We start from the raw sequence: 19,925 nt of genomic DNA, 5'->3' as shown, positions 1-19,925 counted from the left end.
TCCCTGTATTTCTCACTCCCCCTCCAGTCCCTCTCTATCCCTCCCCTCAGTGTCTCCCCCCACTCTCTTTCCCTCCCCCTGTGTGTCTCTCTCTTTCTCCCTCCCCCTAGTGTCTCCCTCCCTCCATTGTCTCTCACTCTCCTTCCAGCCATTGCCTCTCCCTCCCCCCAGTGTCTCTCTTGCACTCTCCAACCAGCTATTGTTTCTCCCTCCACCCGGTGTCTCTCTCACACTCCCTCCAGCCATTGTGTGTGTCTCCCTCCTGCCAGTGTCTCCCTCCCTCCCACCAATGTCTCTCTCATCCCCATCCCCATGTAGCTCTTTCACCCCCCCCCCCCTCCCCATGTCACACTCACTCTCACCCCCCTCCCCATCTCACACTCACCCCCCTCATGTCACTCACACCCTCCCCATGCCTCAGTCTCACACTCACTCCCCCATGTCCCAGTCTCACTCTCCCACCCCCCCATGTGCCAGTCTCACTCTCCCACCCCCCCATGTGCCAGTCTCACTCTCCCACCCCCCCATGTGCCAGTCTCACTCCCCCCATGTGCCAGTCTCACTCCCCCCCATGTGCCAGTCTCACTCCCCCCATGTGCCAGTCTCACTCCCCCCATGTGCCAATCTCACTCCCCCCATGTGCCAGTCTCACTCCCCCCATGTGCCAGTCTCTCACCCCCATGTGCCAGTCTCTCACCCATGTCCCAGTCCCACTCCCCCATGTCCCAGTCCCACTCCCCCATGTGCCAGTCCCACCCCCATGTCCCAGTCTCACTCCCCCATGTCCCAGTCTCACCCCCACATGTCCCAGTCACTCCCCCCACATGTCCCAGTCGCACTCCCCCATGTGCCAGTCTCACTCCCCCCATGTGCCAGTCTCACTCCCCCATGTCCCAATCTCACTCCCCCATGTGCCAGTCTCACTCCCCCATGTCCCACTCTCACTCCCCCATGTGCCAGTCTCACTCCCCCCCATGTCCCAGTCTCACTCCCCCCCATGTGCCAGTCTCACTCCCCCCCATGTGCCAGTCTCACTCCCCCCCATGTGCCAGTCTCACTCCCCCCATGTCCCAATCTCACTCCCCCATGTCCCAGTCTCACCCCCCCATGTCCCAGTCTCACCCCCCCATGTCCCAGTCTCACTCCCCCATGTCCCAGTCTCACCCCCCCATGTCCCAGTCTCACCCCCCCCATGTCCCAGTCTCACTCCCCCCATGTGCCAGTCTCACTCCCCCATGTCCCAGTCTCACTCCCCCATGTCCCAGTCTCACTCCCCCATGTCCCAGTCTCACTCCCCCATGTCCCAGTCTCACTCCCCCATGTCCCAGTCTCACTCCCCCATGTCCCAGTCTCACTCCCCCATGTGCCAGTCTCACTCCCCCATGTGCCAGTCTCACTCCCCCATGTGCCAGTCTCACTCCCCCATGTGCCAGTCTCACTCCCCCATGTGCCAGTCTCACTCCCCCATGTGCCAGTCTCACTCACCCCCTCTCCCCATGTCACACACGCTGATGCAGGAAGCAACGAGATGCTGCTGTGTACTGTAGCACAGCACAGCGCCACCTAATGGCCAAAAGAGAAATTGCAGCTGCAGACGGCTTTTTTCCCTCTGCTCCTGGCAAAATCGCCGCTGCTTCCTGCGCCCCCCCCTAAACAATCTTGCGCCCCCCAGTTTGCGCACCGCTGTGCTAGAGGGAGGGCAGGGCTGACAAAGGGGTGTGCCAGGGCTTGTGACAGGACATGAAGGGGCAGTGCCTTAGCAAATGGCTGTTAAAATAGAATACAACAAAATTGGTCTTTCAAAGTTGTTTTTTTAAAAACAGAAAATGCTAAAAGTATTTTTTCTTACTACAGAACTGATTTATTAAAAAAAACACACATGCAGGATATTGACTGAACTGCAGCTTTAAACTAGACCCAGCATTTCTGCATTGATTAATTGCCCATCAGATTAACAGCGGGAGGGTCTCTGGCAGTCTCATTCAAACTTAATGGGGCTGCCAGGGACCCCTGCTGTGTTAATCCTATGGGTCATTAGTAAATGCAGAAATGCCTTAAACTTGCCTTAAACTAGCCAGGTTATACCCAGAATGTAACCGGGCTAGTTTAAGGCAAGCTTTAAAATACTCGTGGTAGGGCTTATCTCTGGGAAACTCGCTCTGGTTACATGGTTGAGTGTGGTGCAAACCTGCTGGTAACAGGGGGACTGGGTCTCCCGCATGGTGGTATAGGGGAATGACAGGACAAGGGAATGACAGGACAGGGTTCTGGGGTCTTACCCAATTCTTACTCACTTCCATCTCTTGCAGCTCCCAGGTGTATGGGGAGAAGTCTCCGCAGGAGAATCTCTTCACCCTCTTCCCAATAGACTTCACTCTCAGGCAGGAGGTATAATAAAACACAGTGTCCTTTATTCTCACTATATTCACCACCACCTTTCAGAGGTTTCCACATCAGGATGTCCCTGGACATTCACTCCCAGCCTACGTGCACTGAGAGCAGTCCCAGCTCTTCCCTTATCCCCTGGTGGAATAAGAGGAATAGTCTCCCACTACTCCCCAAGGGGAGGGCACACAGTATGCAGAGCCCTGCACACTGGTCACGGGTAGACTTGGCCTCCCAAGGTAGAGGCAGACTGACTAAATACAGGAAGTGCAGTGCCTTAAGTACAAGTCCAGTAGGAACCACCCCTGCGCCTCTGATTGGACACAAGGCCTGATTACACTACCTTCTCTGACTCAATGCACTGCTGTGAGCGGGGAAAACCCATAATTACTCCTGGCAAACCTACCATTACTGGGCATTACTGCCAGGAGGAGGGCTGACCTATAGCCCAAAACCAATCAGGGCTACATCTGAAAAAGAGGTGTGTTGAGTCCTGGACATACAGATGTATGAAGCTTTTTTCCTGTCTGCTGTGATAGATTGGGATATGTTACGATATTCTGCACCAAAATTGCCATTGGATTCTATGAAATCGGATATACTGCATTATGACTGGGTAGGTTAAACATCGCATTTGATGGCATATAAGAACTTTTGACACACCTAGTCATCCCATTTACCTATCTTGTGTTATACACTACTTCCGTGTCAATGTACAGTATAAGAACAGCATAAGCCAGGTTTACATTGGGATGACTAAGGAGAGGTGTTGTCTTCCCTTATACCTTCTATCTTTTACCTGTTTCTCCTGAGTAATGCTTTGCTACTGTAATTACTATGGTACTGCATCCACTCAAATACACAACACATGGTATGTGTTGCGTGGAGCACAGTTAAAGGTGTTCTTCCTTTAATGTATTTTCTATTTCTTCATCATAAATGTACTCAAGTTTTCGTGCCCTCAGTTCCATTATTTGAATGACAGGGGACACCTCTGTGGTTATAAAGGGACTCGCTGGGTGGAGGGGGGGGGGTGATTTGGCCTGTTGGTACTTGTGATCACACGTCATAGGCAGCATATTTTCCAGGAATATAGAGATTATTCTATGTAACTTTGATGAAGGTAATGGGTAGGTATTTATTTTCAATTTGGGCATCACCCATCTACAGTTTGGAAAGGTGTAAGGAAATTGGCTTCATATGTTATAGAACAGCCCCAACCAGAGTACTGCCACTTTATTTCCACACCCAGAGTACCGCCACTTTATTTCCACACCCAGAGTACTGCCACTTTATTTCCACACCCAGAGTACTGCCACTTTATTTCCACACCCAGAGTACTGCCACTTTTGTTTCCACACCCAGAGTACTGCCACTTTATTTCTACACCCAGAGTACCGCCACTTTATTTCCACACCCAGAGTACCGCCACTTTATTTCCACACCCAGAGTACCGCCACTTTATTTCCACACCCAGAGTACTGCCATTTTATTTCCACACCCAGAGTACCGCCACTTTATTTCCACACCAGAGTACCGCCACTTTATTTCCACACCAGAGTACCGCCACTTTATTTCCACACCAGAGTACCGCCACTTTATTTCCACACCCCGAGTACTGCCACTTTATTTCCACACCCCGAGTACTGCCACTTTATTTCCACACCCCGAGTACTGCCACTTTATTTCCACACCCCGAGTACTGCCACTTTATTTCCACAACCAGAGTACTGCCACTTTATTTCCACAACCAGAGTACTGCCACTTTATTTCCACAACCAGAGTACCGCCACTTTATTTCCACACCCAGAGTACCGCCACTTTATTTCCACACCCAGAGTACCGCCACTTTATTTCCACACCCAGAGTACCGCCACTTTATTTCCACACCCAGAGTACCGCCACTTTATTTCCACACCCAGAGTACCGCCACTTTATTTCCACACCCAGAGTACCGCCACTTTATTTCCACACCCAGAGTACTGCCACTTTATTTCCACACCCAGAGTACCGCCACTTTATTTACTCCACTTTTAGAATTTATTGTAAAGCTATTTCACCAAGCTCATCTTTTCCACAATGTTCAATTAATGTACATATATATATATATATATATATATATATATATATATATATATATATGTGTATGTATGTATATGTAGCCCTTGTTCCCCCGATCCTGGGAAGGAACTACTGCTACTACTATACTGCTATTATGGCAACCAAGAGGCCTGAGCCTCCGCCACTGGGAGCCTGGGATGATATCTGGTTCGTCTCGGTGCAGTGCCTCCACCTGTAAAGAATTCCAGCGTGGTGGGATGAGCCCCTTACAGGAACAATACCAATAATACACACACACACGTATATAACAACAACCTTTACTGAACACGAGAAACGGTACCCTGTACCACACATGGTAATATGCCCCAACCTGATACCGCCAGTGAGTGTCCCCAAAGTATATAGGGTGCTTGGCAGCAATACCCTGATGTCTGTTTCCCCAATGTCAGGACCCACCCAATAGTGTAGGAGATAGCGCTATCCCGTGAATGTAGGTGCACTTGTTGATGTACCTGCCCGGGGCTCCAGCACCCGGGTACTGCAGATTTACAACGGGTATCCGTCTGATCCAGCGTTGTCGTCGTCCGCCTCCACCTGGGGTGAATTCTCGCGTGGATGGTATCACCATGCAGAGTCTCTTACAACGGAGGTGGTCTGGTCCCAGACCACAGGCCGCAGTCACCGCATGGCATCTCATCGATGCTGCACCTGACTATAAGCAGCAACTGGAGAAAGGTCCCTAGCTATGGGCTTTCCCTGTAGCAGCCACAACCTATTGTGAGTCGGGGCCTATCTGGGGCCTAAAGGGGAGATCTGGCCTAGTCCAGGGAAGCACTTCTCCCTGGACACTACCTGCTCCATTTAGTTCCCTCTTCCGACTGGCGTGGTCTCCTGAGCACGCCAAATGTATCTTCTTACCAGCCAGAGAACCCTGCAGCCCTAATGGCTATTGCTGTGTGTGTGGAGTGCAGCCCCTGAGGCTGCTGGGACTTGTGATTCCCCTGCGGAGCTAAAGGTGTAATGGCCGCCGCTTGCGCTATGTTGTGCATGCGTATGGTGTACCAAATTGGCCGCCACAACTCCAGCACCTCTCTGCGCATGCACGAACTGGTACTGCGCATGCGTGGCACAAAGCAATATGGCCGCACCCTCGCCAGAACGCCGGCGACCCGCCCGCCTGCTCCCCACCCGCCTGCTCCCCGCAACGGAGGTAAGAGGAGGGGGCGCGTAGGAAACGGGGGACCTGGTTTCATATATATATATATATATATATATATATATATATATATTATATAATAACTAGTGGCTATTGAAGACAGAGGGAGAAGTCTTCAGATATGTTTAACAACATCACTGCTTTCTGCTTTCCACGGTCTTACACATACTACATACTACTTCAAAGCATTTTTGGTGCCGAAACTGAAGAAAGAATACTATAGTACAGCATGTTTAAAATAGAAGTGATATGAATAGTCACTCTGAATATTATTTTACGTTTCTCTTATTTCTGCATTCATATTTCCACTGGATAATATTGCACTTAAAAAGGTGATCAGATTAAGAAAAGGAAGTTGTCCGAGTGGCTGGATATCCGCCTACAAAGGTTTCTATAGCGTTCTAACCTTGTGTGTCTATATTCCGTAGTGACGTCTACATTATAGCATGTGAGAGGGCTGCATCCCAAGGCGGGGGAGATGGATACGTTTAAATACAAAAATAACAAACCGCAAGGGGAAATGGTTCAGTGGAGCGCATGCGAACATGTTCAGGGCGACATTTAGATTACAACTAAGGGTTATTTATATGTTGATGAGAATTCCCTTTAATGTTGGTAATGTAGTGGCCTTCAAGGGCTGCCGTGCTGCCCGGGAAGAGGCAGGCATGTACGGACTTGTGTCTTTGTGTGTCTTTGTTTGCCTTGATTGGCGTGTATGCATTTACATTTAGATTGTTATTCCCACACAGGAGTGTGTATACTCGGTATGGGGCTGTCACATAGCTCTTTCATCCTGGCGGGTGCGAGCCCACTGTGCTGAAAAAGCTTTGTTCTGTACATTCAGAAAATAGCAAACAGTCCTCCGGCTGGAATAGATTTTAATATATATGTTTGTTTAGCATTATTCTCATGTTCAAGTTGTGTATATGTCCTCGGAGAAGAATGGGAAATAAAGTGAGAGTTCCCCATGTTTTGGGGCAAAATGCAGCTTTGCTGACCAGACCGTTTAAAGCTGCAGTTCAAGCAATATCCTGCATGTGTTTATTTTATTTTATTTTTTTTATTTTTTTTTTAATTAGTTCTGTACAGGCATACCCCGCTTTAAGTACACTCGCGAGTAAGTACATATCGCCCAATAGGCAAACGGCAGCTCACGCATGCGCCTGTCATCACGTCCTGAACAGCAATACCGGCTCTCTACCTGTACCGAAGCTGTGCGCAAGCGGGGAGACTATAGAGCCTGTTACAAATGCATTATTTACATCAGTTATGCACGTATATAACGATTGCAGTACAGTACATGCATCGATAAGTGGGAAAAGGTAGTGCTTCACTTTAAGTACATTTTCGCTTTACATACATGCTCCGGTCCCATTGCGTACGTTAATGCGGGGTATGCCTGTACTATGCGAAAATACTTCTAGCATTTTTTTAAAAAACAACTCTGTATGACATTTTTAATGTATTATAATGTAACAAGCATGTTTTGTTTCTATAGCAACCATTTGCAAAGTCACATCCCCTTCCTCTTCTTAAACAGGCTCTGGCACGCCCCTTTTTGAGCCCTACCCTCTCTCTAGCAGTATTTAGTGACTGCCTGGTCACATGATCTTCCCCACAGAGCTTTGCATCTTTGGTCCTTTTCTGTCGTTTAGTGAACCCCCGAGCCGAATCTTCGCTGATCGATCAGAAACGTAGCCAATTACTTATCATTGTGTGGATTGTATTGATGCGCATATTAAAGGGGAAAAAAAGAAATATATAAAAAAATTTAAAAATGTAAGCTTGGACTCCTGCTTTAATACCTGATGCTAAAAGTGCTGGTCTTTGGTGATGTACTTGACGAGCTGTCCTTTTAAAGGTGCAGTCCCATAGCTCTAAGTGAGCTGTCTTGAAATGGTTTGCACTAGTGATTTGCTGCCTTTTCAAAAAGGCAATCCAAGCGGCACTTATTAAAATATAAAAAAGTATATTTTTAATATGCAGCCTTTGATTACCTTTATTGAAAACTAATTACCTACTGTAAGCTGCCGATCGATCCGTTCTCCCGTGATCGATCAGCAAAGATACTGATTCCCAGGGTTCACTAAATGGCTGCCTTTCAGTTTCAATCAATCCTTCAGTCAGTGTAAGGCTGCAACCATAGTGCGTGCGCGTGACAGCGCTAATAGGCACGCGCACCTGTCGCCGCAGCGATCTGTGGGCTCTGTTCCTGCACACGACGGGGAGGCGTGGCCGTGACGTCACCAGGCTGGTTCGCCCTCATTGGTAGAATAGCTCACGTGACGCGGCCGTCGCGCGAACAGTCTCATTTTTTCCGTCTGCTTAAAATCTTGCCGTCACATAGCGTGCAACATGGCCGGACTGGGGCACTTACATGAATGTGTTCGTGCCGAGCGCTCCGTCGCGTGCACTATGCCCGCAGCCTAACCCGGCACTTACAATGTATCCTGATATTACTAAGGTAACATGATCTACTGTTACAGTTTGCAGCTCAACCTACTGTTAACATTGGCAACACATTATCACAAACAGGAAAGTGTTGCAAAGATCTTGCACTGCTGGGGAGGTGGGCTAAGCCCTACTATAGAAATCAAAGGATGCTCAGTATATTAAATACTCATTAAAATGGCATTGAAAGTTAAAGGTATAAATTCATAGTTACATTTATAAGCATTGTAGTAAGTATTATCTAATACTACAGAACTGGTATTTATTTATTTATTTTTAAAAACACACGTAGGATATTGCATGAACTGGTCCTTTAAAATAAGCTTATACATATGTTTGCCTACCTTCAATGTTGCAGGTATTGTATATATGTTGAATATGAAACTGATTAGTGCACGGTTGGCCAACTTCAGTCCTCAAAGGCCACCAACAGGTAATTGACTGAGCCATTGCTTGAGCCAGCTGTGCTGAAGCAGGGATATCCTTAAAACCTGACCTTTTGGTGGCCCTGGCGGACTGAAGTTGGCCAACCCTGGATTAGAGGTTTTACGTCTTTTTTGTGGTATCACTAGGACGTTTCCATATGCAGGGAAGCCACTTCCCTGTGCAGGAGAAGTGACCAGCTCCTTTCAATAAGCGAGACTTATCTCCGGCCCCGGGAAGCAGCTCCACAGCTTAATGAAGAAGACACTGGGTGATGAGCAGTACATGCTATTCCCTTCCATAGGCAGAGTCCTCCCCTCTTCACACCGTAATCCATTAGTTGCCAAAATGTCTGCAAATAATGGGTTGCACCCACCCGTGCGATATGTTACTAGGAGTCCAGATGCAGGGTACGTCTTTCCTGCCTTACCTTCAAATACGTTTTGGCCAATTTACCCAATTGTGAGAACATGCTTCTCACCGCGACTGTACACGGCACATATCAGGTTAGATCTGCCCCCAGAAGTATGCTTATGGCTCTAAGGTTCTTCCTTCTCTTACCGATCACCCCACTTCTGGGAATGTTGACCCGAGTCTCTCAGAAACTGTTTGTTTCATACTTTAACCATGTTTGTAACTGGAACATATAATGTCAGCATATCATTCTGTACCCAGGACATACTTAAACATGTTTGTAACTGGAACATATGTCAGCGTATTATTCTGTACCCAGGACATACTTTAAACATGTTTGTAACTGGAACATATAATGTCAGCGTATTATTCTGTACCCAGGACATACTTTAAACATGTTTGTAACTGGAACATATAATGGCAGCGTATTATTCTGTACCCAGGACATACTTAAACATGTTTGTAACTGGAACATATAATGGCAGCATATTATTCTGTACCCAGGACATACTTTAAACATGTTTGTAACTGGAACATATAATGTCAGCATATTATTCTGTACCCAGGACATACTTAAAGATGAAGGGTAACTCAATGTATTTTTTCCCAGGTACATTTTTTTTGTGTAAATATTGAATAAAAAACCTAATTTAATACCAAAAACATAAAGTGGGATACACTTCGTCCGAGAATGAAGCATTTCACTACTGAGTTATACCTTGGGAATGGAGGGGTTTTGTAGTAAATGCAATATTGGCGCTGATTAGTTTGATGTACAGTTGGGTTTATTCGTGGTATTACATGGAAGTCATAGGTGCCTTCTTACCAGAGTATAGCAGAAAAAAGGACGTGCAGTCCATCCTCGGTGCAACAGAAACAAATCACAGTCATAGAGTATAACATCCAATAAGTCCCATGTAGACTGAGCAATAATGATCTTGATCCTGGGAGTATTAATCCTTAAGTAACTGCTCCAATATATTGAGCTGGAGTATTGACTTTAAGTGTAATCAAAGCCTATGACTCATAAACAAGTGGCCGCCAACCTAACCGGCTTAAATCATAAAGTGGGATTTATAGGGTACTGGGGAGGCACAGACACCAAAAGGTAAAGTGCCCCCTTTTAACCAACCATACTCAGATAAGGCCACAGAGCATATAGGCAACACAGTCAATAAACAGCAGGAAAACTCCACAGTACACTCACTGTTTGTAGAAATGGAGGTTTGCTTGAATAACCATCCACATAGAAACACAGGAACTCCGTCAAGGCGCGCATCCAACTTGATAGAAGATCAACAGCAGAAAGGAACCTCTAGGGAGGAAAGTGGAGCACCGCGCTGGGATATGGTGAACAGGAAACCGGCACACCAATGGATAAAAACGAATTTAAAAGGTCCTGTTTGTGGTGTCTCACGCAGTCACTTAATAAATGAGTTTTTATCCATTGGTGTGCCGGTTTCCTGTTCACCATATCCCAGCGCAGTGCTCCACTTTCTTACCAGAGTAGTGTCCCAAGCCAGTATGAGGATTTTCTACATACTGCTTAAATGACCTTATTTTGTTGTAGATTTTTATTGTTGCCAAAAGTCTTAATTCAATCCCTTCCTGGCAATTATAATATCTCATCTAAAGTTATCTGCTCACTGCCACGTCCTCTGTTTTTCTATTCCTAATTGGTCCTCTCCTTTTACTTGTATACTCTTTCTTCATTCTTATCTGTCCCATCAGTGAAGAAGAATAAAGTCATGTTATTCGCATTAACCAGCCTGTCCCCAGCAGGTCCTGGAAGGGTGTTGATGATCCGGTGGGATAAACTGAACACGGGTTAGGATTACTGTGAGTAATGAAGTGTCCTTCTGCCCCAGATTCCCAGTCAGAGGACGATGCTTCCCCCATGAAACGGCCCCGGCTACTAGACAGCGGGGACAGGCTCGATGGCAGCAGCCGATCCAAACAGAAGAGCCGCCGCCGCTGCTTTCGCTGCCAAATAAAACTGGAGCTGGTACAGCAGGAGCTGGGATCGTGCCGCTGCGGTAAGCCTCATCTCTTTCCTGTACAGCCTGTGAATAACCCGTGTACAAAAGGAACCCGTAGTACCCCTGGGGTCCTTATACAAGGTAATCTGAAACATCGGCAATATTTCTCTTTGTGCAGCAGTCCCTATCCCCTCCTCTTGTCTTCAGGAACTCAATAGCCTTGCAATGTATGGCAGTGAATGTACAGTAAGTTCTCTCTTCGCAGCGTTTAATAATTGGCAGGCTGCGGCCTTTTATGTTCCATGTTCGATGGGTGCTCAATCCACTCGACCCTTTCCTTGGTTTCCATGTCATCTTGCCAACATATCTCTGCGAAGTAGCACAGGTACCTCTACATCAAGGGCGGCCAACTCCAACCCTCCAGGGCCACCAACAAGTCAGGGTTTTCAGGATATCCCTGCTTCAGCACAGGATGTGCATTCAATGACTGAGTCACTGACTGAGCCACGTGTGCTGGAGCAGGTATATCCTGGAAACCTGACCTGTTGGTAGCTCTTGAGTACTGGAGTTGGCCGCCCTTGATTCTAGTCTAAGCTAAACCCTTAAAGATGACTTCAATTTTAATAATGCGCATAAAAATATGTAAATAGAAACCCAGTGAAGTAACTGCTCCCTACAATACTAAATAGAGTACTGAAAAAGTACTCCAACACCGTTCATATTCAGCCAATCTTCAAATGGAGAACATGAAGTCCTATTACCGTAGGTGATTACTCTCTGGATGAACTATGCAAGTGATCATGAAACGTTCTTGTGACAAGTGTTTGTACGAATGAATCCTTAAGATTTGCCAGTCATTTGTAAGACACAAAACAAAGGTACAGTATACTGTCCCCTATAACTATCTGTGAGAGCCTCACTGTGTTAGGTTTGCACAGTCCGCAGGCACGTAGCACAATACCCACGGTTAGTGTCTGGGACATCCCCTGCCATCTGATACAAATAAAGCACATTCATGTACGTCACTGAGCTCCAGTTTCATTGAATTCCGTTAGTTACGGGATGTTTAAATGGAAAAGAATAGCTCCTAGCAGTAAGGCACGGGGGCGGCATGACTGGTTGGCCAGGCCTCTTATTGGGCAGAATAGTGGGTTGCGTGGCAAGGGGTTAAAGGTCAGTGGAGCAGCATGTAAGCGAGTTAGGGTGCAGGAGGTGGCAAAGAGCCACTCACCGCGTGGCGCAGGAGAGCGCAGTCCCTCCTTCCCGCCTTCATTGTTGGTTTGCAGTGAAACTTGCTAATTATGTTTAAAAAACAATTATATATATATATATATAGTGCTTGACAAATCACCCAAAAATCTACTCGCCGAACCAAAAAATCTACTCGCCACCTAGTCCTGCCCTAGTCCCGCCCCCAACCCCGCCCCCGCTTTAAAAAAATACATAAATAAAATAAATTGCTAGTAAGAACATTCGTTTTTGACATAAGTTTATTTATTGTATTACATTATACTACAATTAGTCCTTGTTACGTGTGTGTGTGTGTGTGTGTGTGTGTGTGTGTGTGTGTGTGTGTATGTGTGTATAAATGTCGGATCTAGAAAAAAAAGCCAGATGTGAATGACTAGTTTCCTGCACCCCTTAACCAGTGTCTGGACGTCCCCGCTTCACAATATCTAAAGCAGCAATCCCGCCTGGGATCTTACCTGATCCGCAGTCCCCCAATGTCCAGGTACCCTCATTCCCACAATGTTATACATTGGAGGGGAGATGTTCCCTACCTGTCTTCTGGGTTAGGGGGGATTCCGATGTCTCCTGTGTGAAGCTTGAGTCAGATCTGGAAGAAAGCAGTATAGGTTATTTCAGTGTAGTATAGGGCAGTTAAGATATACAGGGTAAATAAGATATACAGATCGAGAGTGTGAGGCAGAGAGTGAGAGAGAGAGAGACAGAGAGGGGGTGGAGAGAGACAGAGAGGGGGTGGAGAGAGACAGAGAGGGGGTGGAGAGAGACAGAGAGGGGGTGGAGAGAGACAGAGAGGGGGTGGAGAGAGACAGAGAGGGGGTGGAGAGAGACAGAGAGGGGGTGGAGAGAGACAGAGAGGGGGTGGAGAGAGACAGAGAGGGGGTGGAGAGAGACAGAGAGGGGGTGGAGAGAGACAGAGGGGGGGTGGAGAGAGACAGAGGGGGGGTGGAGAGAGACAGAGGGGGGGTGGAGAGAGACAGAGGGGGGGTGGAGAGAGACAGAGGGGGGGTGGAGAGAGACAGAGAGGGGGTGGAGAGAGACAGAGGGGGGGTGGAGAGAAACAGAGAGGGGGTGGAGAGAGACAGAGAGGGGGTGGAGAGAGACAGAGAGGGGGTGGAGAGAGACAGAGAGGGGGTGGAGAGAGACAGAGAGGGGGTGGAGAGAGACAGAGAGGGGGTGGAGAGAGACAGAGAGGGGGTGGAGAGAGACAGAGAGGGGGTGGAGAGAGACAGAGAGGGGGTGGAGAGAGACAGAGAGGGGGTGGAGAGAGACAGAGAGGGGGTGGAGAGAGACAGAGAGGGGGTGGAGAGAGACAGAGAGGGGGTGGAGAGAGACAGAGAGGGGGTGGAGAGAGACAGAGAGGGGGTGGAGAGAGACAGAGAGGGGGTGGAGAGAGACAGAGAGGGGGTGGAGAGAGACAGAGAGGGGGGTGGAGAGAGACAGAGAGGGGGTGGAGAGAGACAGAGAGGGGGTGGAGAGAGACAGAGAGGGGGTGGAGAGAGACAGAGAGGGGGTGGAGAGAGACAGAGAGGGGGTGGAGAGAGACAGAGAGGGGGTGGAGAGAGACAGAGAGGGGGTGGAGAGAGACAGAGAGGGGGTGGAGAGAGACAGAGAGGGGGTGGAGAGAGACAGAGAGGGGGTGGAGAGAGACAGAGAGGGGGTGGAGAGAGACAGAGAGGGGGTGGAGAGAGACAGAGAGGGGGTGGAGAGAGACAGAGAGGGGGTGGAGAGAGACAGAGAGGGGGTGGAGAGAGACAGAGAGGGGGTGGAGAGAGACAGAGAGGGGGTGGAGAGAGACAGAGAGGGGGTGGAGAGAGACAGAGAGGGGGTGGAGAGAGACAGAGACGGAGGGGAGAGAGACAGAGACGGAGGGGAGAGAGACAGAGACGAAGGGGAGAGAGACAGAGACGAAGGGGAGAGAGGAGAGAGACGGGGGGAGGCAACTAACTGACTGGGGGGGGATGACTGACTCATGACTGACTGGGTGGGGGGTGGGATGACTGACTTGGTGACTGGTTGGGGGGCTGGGATGACTGACTTGGTGATTGGGTGGGGAGCTGGGATGACTGACTTGGTGACTGGGTGGGGGGCTGGGATGACTGACTGGGTGGGGGGTGGTATGACTGACACTATGACTGACCGGGTGACTTTTGACTGACTAGGTGGGGGGTGGGGGGGTGGGGTGACTGACTGGGTAGGGGGGTGGGGTGACTGGGTGGGGGGGTGACTGACTGGGGGGGTTACCTCTGGTGTCCTGCACACACACGTTCTCTCTCTCCCATACACACACACAAACACACGTTCTCTCTCTCCCATACACACACACACTCAATCTCTCTCTCCCATACACACACACACACACTCAATCTCATACCCATACATACACACACACACACTCTCTCTCAATCTCATACCCATACCCATACACACACACACACGGGAAGGGACGTGCGCCGGAGGGGAGAGAGGGGGGGGGGAGAAACACCCCGCTACTTCCTCCCGACCCGCGCGTGCACCAAGGGGAGAGAAACACCGGCAACTGCAATATCTTCAGACCCGCGCGGGCAGCGGGAACACCGGAGGGGGGGGGGGGAAACACCCCGGCTTTTGCAGTATGTTCCGACCCGCGCGGGCAGTTTGAACACCGGAGAGAGGGGGAAGGATGTATCAGTGTATACAGTATATAAATATTTAAAGTGCATTAAATTCCCCCCACCTGAAGCATCTGTCCAAACTCCTCCATGACCGGATCAGTAAATTGTAAATGATAGGAGCTGACACAATTACACAAGAGGATATGAGGAGGAGGAGGAGCAACAGACGTGCACGCACTCACCCCCCCCCCCCCCCCCCCCCCCCCCCCCCCATTACTTACCCGTGCAGAAAGAGCGGTTTGAAGTCCTGGCAACTCCATCCCGCATCATAGCCAATCAGCTACGATTTTTTTTTTTTTTTTCGAGCAGGGGATTTTGTTTTTGCAGAGCAAGGGAAAGGTTACTGGCCACGAGCCAATATCCGATCGCAGCTGGCGAGCGGGCGACCGGGTTTGTCGAGCACTGTATATATATATATATATATATTATATATATATATATATTTATACGCAGCTGGCACTCAACTAGCACAAATATGGTTCGGTGCTGGTTCTATAGACATAAATAAAAAAGATTGTTGACCCAAAGGAGCAAACAGAGAAAAGCACTGTGTATGAAAAAAAACTGTATTTAGGCAATTCACAAGCACAAGAAGTCCAACGTTTCGGTCCCGAAAGAACCTTCCTCAGGGAAGTGCTGGAGAACAATGTCTGAAAGACATTTATACCCTAAACCACACCCAGTGCAAACAATCAGAGGGAGCTAATTAATACTAAAACAGATCACATGACCGTGGTAATGTCGGGGTTGATATATATATATATATATATATCATATATATATATATATATATATCATATATATATCACAAAATAATCAACGTTTCGGCAAGGCTCTGGTGATGATCCGAAACATTGATTGCTTTGTAATAAATTCCAGTACTTTGCAGTTTTGCACCCAGGCAGGGCGCCATTTTTAGTGGAGTGCCACTATATCTTTGTGTGTATTTGTATATATGTAGGCGTGTGTGTGTAGGTATGTATGTATGTGTTAGTGCGTATATATATCCAAAAACATATATACACACCTACACACACACACCACACACTATGGCGAGAAACCGTTTGTGAACTTTTTAGGATTTTCACGTATTTCAAGCCAAAAATGTTATTAGATCTTAATCTAAGTCCTACAGTAATAATAGGTAAAGATAACTTGATCGAACAAATGACACAAAAACATGATACTTTTTCAGCATTTATTTATCCACAAATGTTTCAACATTCAATATCCATGTGTGAGAAAGTATGGGACCCTTTAGATTCAGTGCCTGCTGGCGCCCCATTGAGCAGCAATAACTTAAACTGCGCGTTTGCTGTAACTGCTGGTCAGTCTCACATCGGTTTTGAGGAATTTTGCCCCATTCCTCCTTACAGAACTGCTTCAACTCTGTGGCGTTTGAGGGCTTCCTTGCAGGGTTTAGGTCCGGACTTTGACTGGGCCATTCTAAAAAGCGGAACTTTTTCTTCTGCAGCCATTCTTCTGTAGATCTGCTTGTACGCTTAGGATCATTGTCTGGCTGCATGACCCACTTTCGCTTCAGCTCACAGGCGGATGGCCTGAGATTCTCCTCTAGAATCTTCTGATACAATGCAGAATTCATGGTTGTGTCAATGATAAGTCGTTAAGATCCTCAGGCAACAAAGCAGCCCAATACCATCACACTCCCACCACCATGCTTGACGGTTGGGATGAGGTTCTTCTGTACGCAGTTATGGTTTTCGCCAAACATTTCTCATAGAGGACATTGTTCCAGAAGATTTGTGGATCATCTATGTGCTCTTTGGCGAACTTCAGACGGGCAACAATGTTCTTTTTAGAGAGCAGTGGTTTCCTCCTGGCTATCCTTCCATGGACACAATGCTTGTTCAGTTTTTTTCACATTTACTAAGGCGAGAATGGCCTGAAAATCCTTGGATGTTACTCTGAAAGTGTTTGTAACTTCCTGGATGATTTGCCGGTTTGTTCTCGGAGAGATTTTGGTAGGACGACCGCTGCTGGGTAGAGTGACCGTGGTCTTGAACTTTCTCCAATTGTCTGACAGTGGATTGTTGGAGGGGCCTCCCAAATTCACACCTGAAGATTGACTTAATTATTTAAACACCCAATTGTAATTACCCCTTTTAATTTAGCTGGGGAAAAAATAGGGGTTTGCTTACTTTTTCACATACCCTGATCTTAATTACTAATGGTTTGTCTAATGCATGCATCATTTTGTTTCAAAAGGCATGGAACTGGTTAATATAAACTGTACTTGATATTTAAGAAAATACTGGTTTTGATTCAAGAAGTTTATCATGGAAAAACTATGGTATTTCCGTAATTATCATTGAGGTTCACAAATCTTTTCTCGGCACTGTGTGTGTGTGTGTGTGTGTGTGTGTGTGTGTGTGTGTGTGTGTGTGTGTGTGTGTGTGTGTGTGTGTGTGTGTGTGTGTGTGTGTGTGTGTGTGTGTGTGCGCGCCGAGAAAAGGTTTGTGAACCCCAATGATAATTACGGAAATACCATAGTTTTTCCATTTTAGGGTGGTGTTATTTCCCTTTCATTGCCCTCTAGTGGACGATGTATAAAACAGCCTCAGATTGGTTGCAGAAACCATAGACTGTGGCATGGTATTACTTGTATAGAGCACTTCCAAATATAACCAGAGCGTTACAAAGCAAAAGAGTACAGCACCATGAATGTGTGAAGAGATTTACCTTCTAACTTGTAATGCTTGAAGGGTAAGAGAAAGTGGCTTTCTGAGCTGGCACCAGTTCTCAAACTGATTTTCCTACTAAAGAGGTCAAGGGGTTAAATGGATTAGACATATTGGCTCATTTTATCTGAGCATTCGCCTGGCATTGGGCACCTTTTGGCTGTGGAAGACTTTGGCATTGCCTTGGAGAGGCTGTAAGGTACCTAACCGCTCCAGAAGGTACATTATGGCAGGAGACGGCCAAGTAAATATGGCCGTCTATTGTTTATTTTTAGCATTACTTACCGTATGAAAAACTAGGGAGTTAAATCTGTCTCCAAGGCAAACGTGGTTGTTATTCTCTTTATCTTAAGCTTTGTTATATCAGCAAAAGACATGAGGTAATCACGCAGGACATGACTGGCGTAGCGGATACATTCATTTGCACCAGTAATGTGACCGAGGATTGAGACCATCAGGAACACACCGGGATTTTAGAGTGATCGAAGACTGAACATCTGGGATGATGCAGAGGACTGGGCTGCAGCATTGTGTGCAGCATTGTGTGCAGCATTGTGTGCAGCATTGTGTGCAGCATTGTGTGCAGCATCGTGTGCAGCATCGTGTGCAGCATCGTGTGCAGCATCGTGTGCAGCATCGTGTGCAGCATCGTGTGCAGCATCGTGTGCAGCATCGTGTGCAGCATCGTGTGCAGCATCGTGTGCAGCATCGTGTGCAGCATCGTGTGCAGCATCGTGTGCAGCATCGTGTGCAGCATCGTGTGCAGCACCGTGTGCAGCATCGTGTGCAGCACCGTGTGCAGCATCGTGTGCAGCATCGTGTGCAGCTTCGTGTGCAGCACTTCGCAGGTTAAGTCCCACTGACGTGATCCAAAATATATTCTTCAGTCATATATTACCTTTACTTTGTCATTTTCCTAATCACACTATGTCACTGTCAAATCCTCCAGCAGGTTTCAATTTTATTTGGACTTTAATGGGGGATGTAAATTCAGTTTTAACTTTTATAAAGTCTCTTAAATATAGTCATCATCCTGACTAATGTTTTATGGCGAAGCCCAAATCACTGCATCCTCCTATTTTACATCCTGATTAGTCACTCTCTCCTAACCAGAAGTGTCTAGTGTATATTCCATGGTTTTTGTCATTGTGCTTTCTGGGCTTCGGCTTGGGCGCCTACAGTGGAAAGCGCTATTTAAACCATCTTAACTGATGTACCAAAAATGTAAAGTACTGGAGAATGTTACTTGCCCAAATGCTAGAAATTGAGTGCAAATTCTTTGTGTTGAGTGCGCCAAACCTTTAACAATATCTGTCCATTTCCCCACACAGTCGTGGAATAAACCTTTTCACACAGGATAGGTAGTTAGTTTCTCATGGGGTTATATTGACTCCTGATCTGTAAGTATAACTCATTATATACTGTACAGAGTACAAGTCTCTATACTACACATGCATGGCAGGTAAGAGAATGTTATACTTGGCTCCCTCACTTCACACGTGGAAAATTAAATGAATGAACAAGTGTTTGAAATGCATTTGGAGCTTTATTAATGTACAAATACTTTAGATATGTGGAAATAAATAGCATACAAACTGACATGACTGCACACTTAACAAAAACATACCAAAACGTTGCAACATCCGTGATCCAATAGTGCTGTGATCCAATAGCACACGGATCCAATAGCAGCTGTGATCCAATAACACACGGATCCAATAGCAGCTGTGATACAATAGCACACGGATCCAATAACAGCTGTGATCCAATAGCACACGGATCCAATAGCAGCTGTGATCCAATAGCACACGGATCCAATAGCAGCTGTCAGGGCCGGCAACAGAAATCATGGGGCCCGGGACAAATGAAAGCAGCAGCCCTCCCCAAACCCATAGCGCCCCCCCCCCCCCCGAACCCATAGCGCACCTACCACGAAATATATTATATATTTTTTAGCTCGCAACTTTTACTTAACTGTTTTCTTATTGATACAGAAAAAAACATTACAATGCAACCTGTTTATTTTTATATTTTCAACAAAACACAGGTGACTGCCTTTCTGGGTGGGTGAGTGGGTGCGAGAGTGAGCGACTGGGTGGGTGCGAGAGTGAGCGACTGGGTGGGTGCGAGAGTGAGAGACTGGGTGGGTGCGAGAGTGAGCGACTGGGTGGGTGCGAGAGTGAGCGACTGGGTGGGTGCGAGAGTGAGCGACAGGGTGGGTGAGAGAGTGAGCGACTGGGTGGGTGAGAGGGTGAGCGACCGGGTGGGTGGGTGCGAGAGTGAGCGACCGGGTGGGTGCGAGAGTGAGCGACTGGGTGGGTGGGTGCGAGAGTGAGCGACCGGGTGGGTGCGAGAGTGAGCGACCGGGTGGGTGGGTGCGAGAGTGAGCGACTGGGTG

General features: G+C 47.5%; 1 protein-coding gene across 7 annotated transcripts in view; it reads left to right on the top strand.

Annotated features, from left to right (window-relative positions):
- The window catches only part of ZFAND3 (zinc finger AN1-type containing 3), a 275,619-nt gene that overhangs the window by 228,582 nt on the left and 27,112 nt on the right, over window positions 1-19,925 (top strand). For 6 of the 7 annotated variants that reach the window (XM_075598780.1, XM_075598776.1, XM_075598779.1 and 3 more), the window contains one exon: window positions 10,819-10,986. The exons of the other annotated variant lie outside the window; for it this stretch is intronic. In XM_075598780.1, coding sequence (XP_075454895.1) covers window positions 10,819-10,986 — 168 coding nt within the window. The remainder of the gene's footprint in view (window positions 1-10,818; window positions 10,987-19,925) is intronic. 7 annotated transcript variants of the gene reach the window in all.

Source organism: Ascaphus truei, chromosome 4 (genome assembly GCF_040206685.1).
Source record: "Ascaphus truei isolate aAscTru1 chromosome 4, aAscTru1.hap1, whole genome shotgun sequence".
In the NCBI taxonomy this organism is placed as follows: Eukaryota; Metazoa; Chordata; class Amphibia; order Anura; family Ascaphidae; genus Ascaphus; species Ascaphus truei.
Note: the sequence above shows the minus strand (reverse complement) of the source record. Positions and strands in the feature narration are given on the sequence as shown.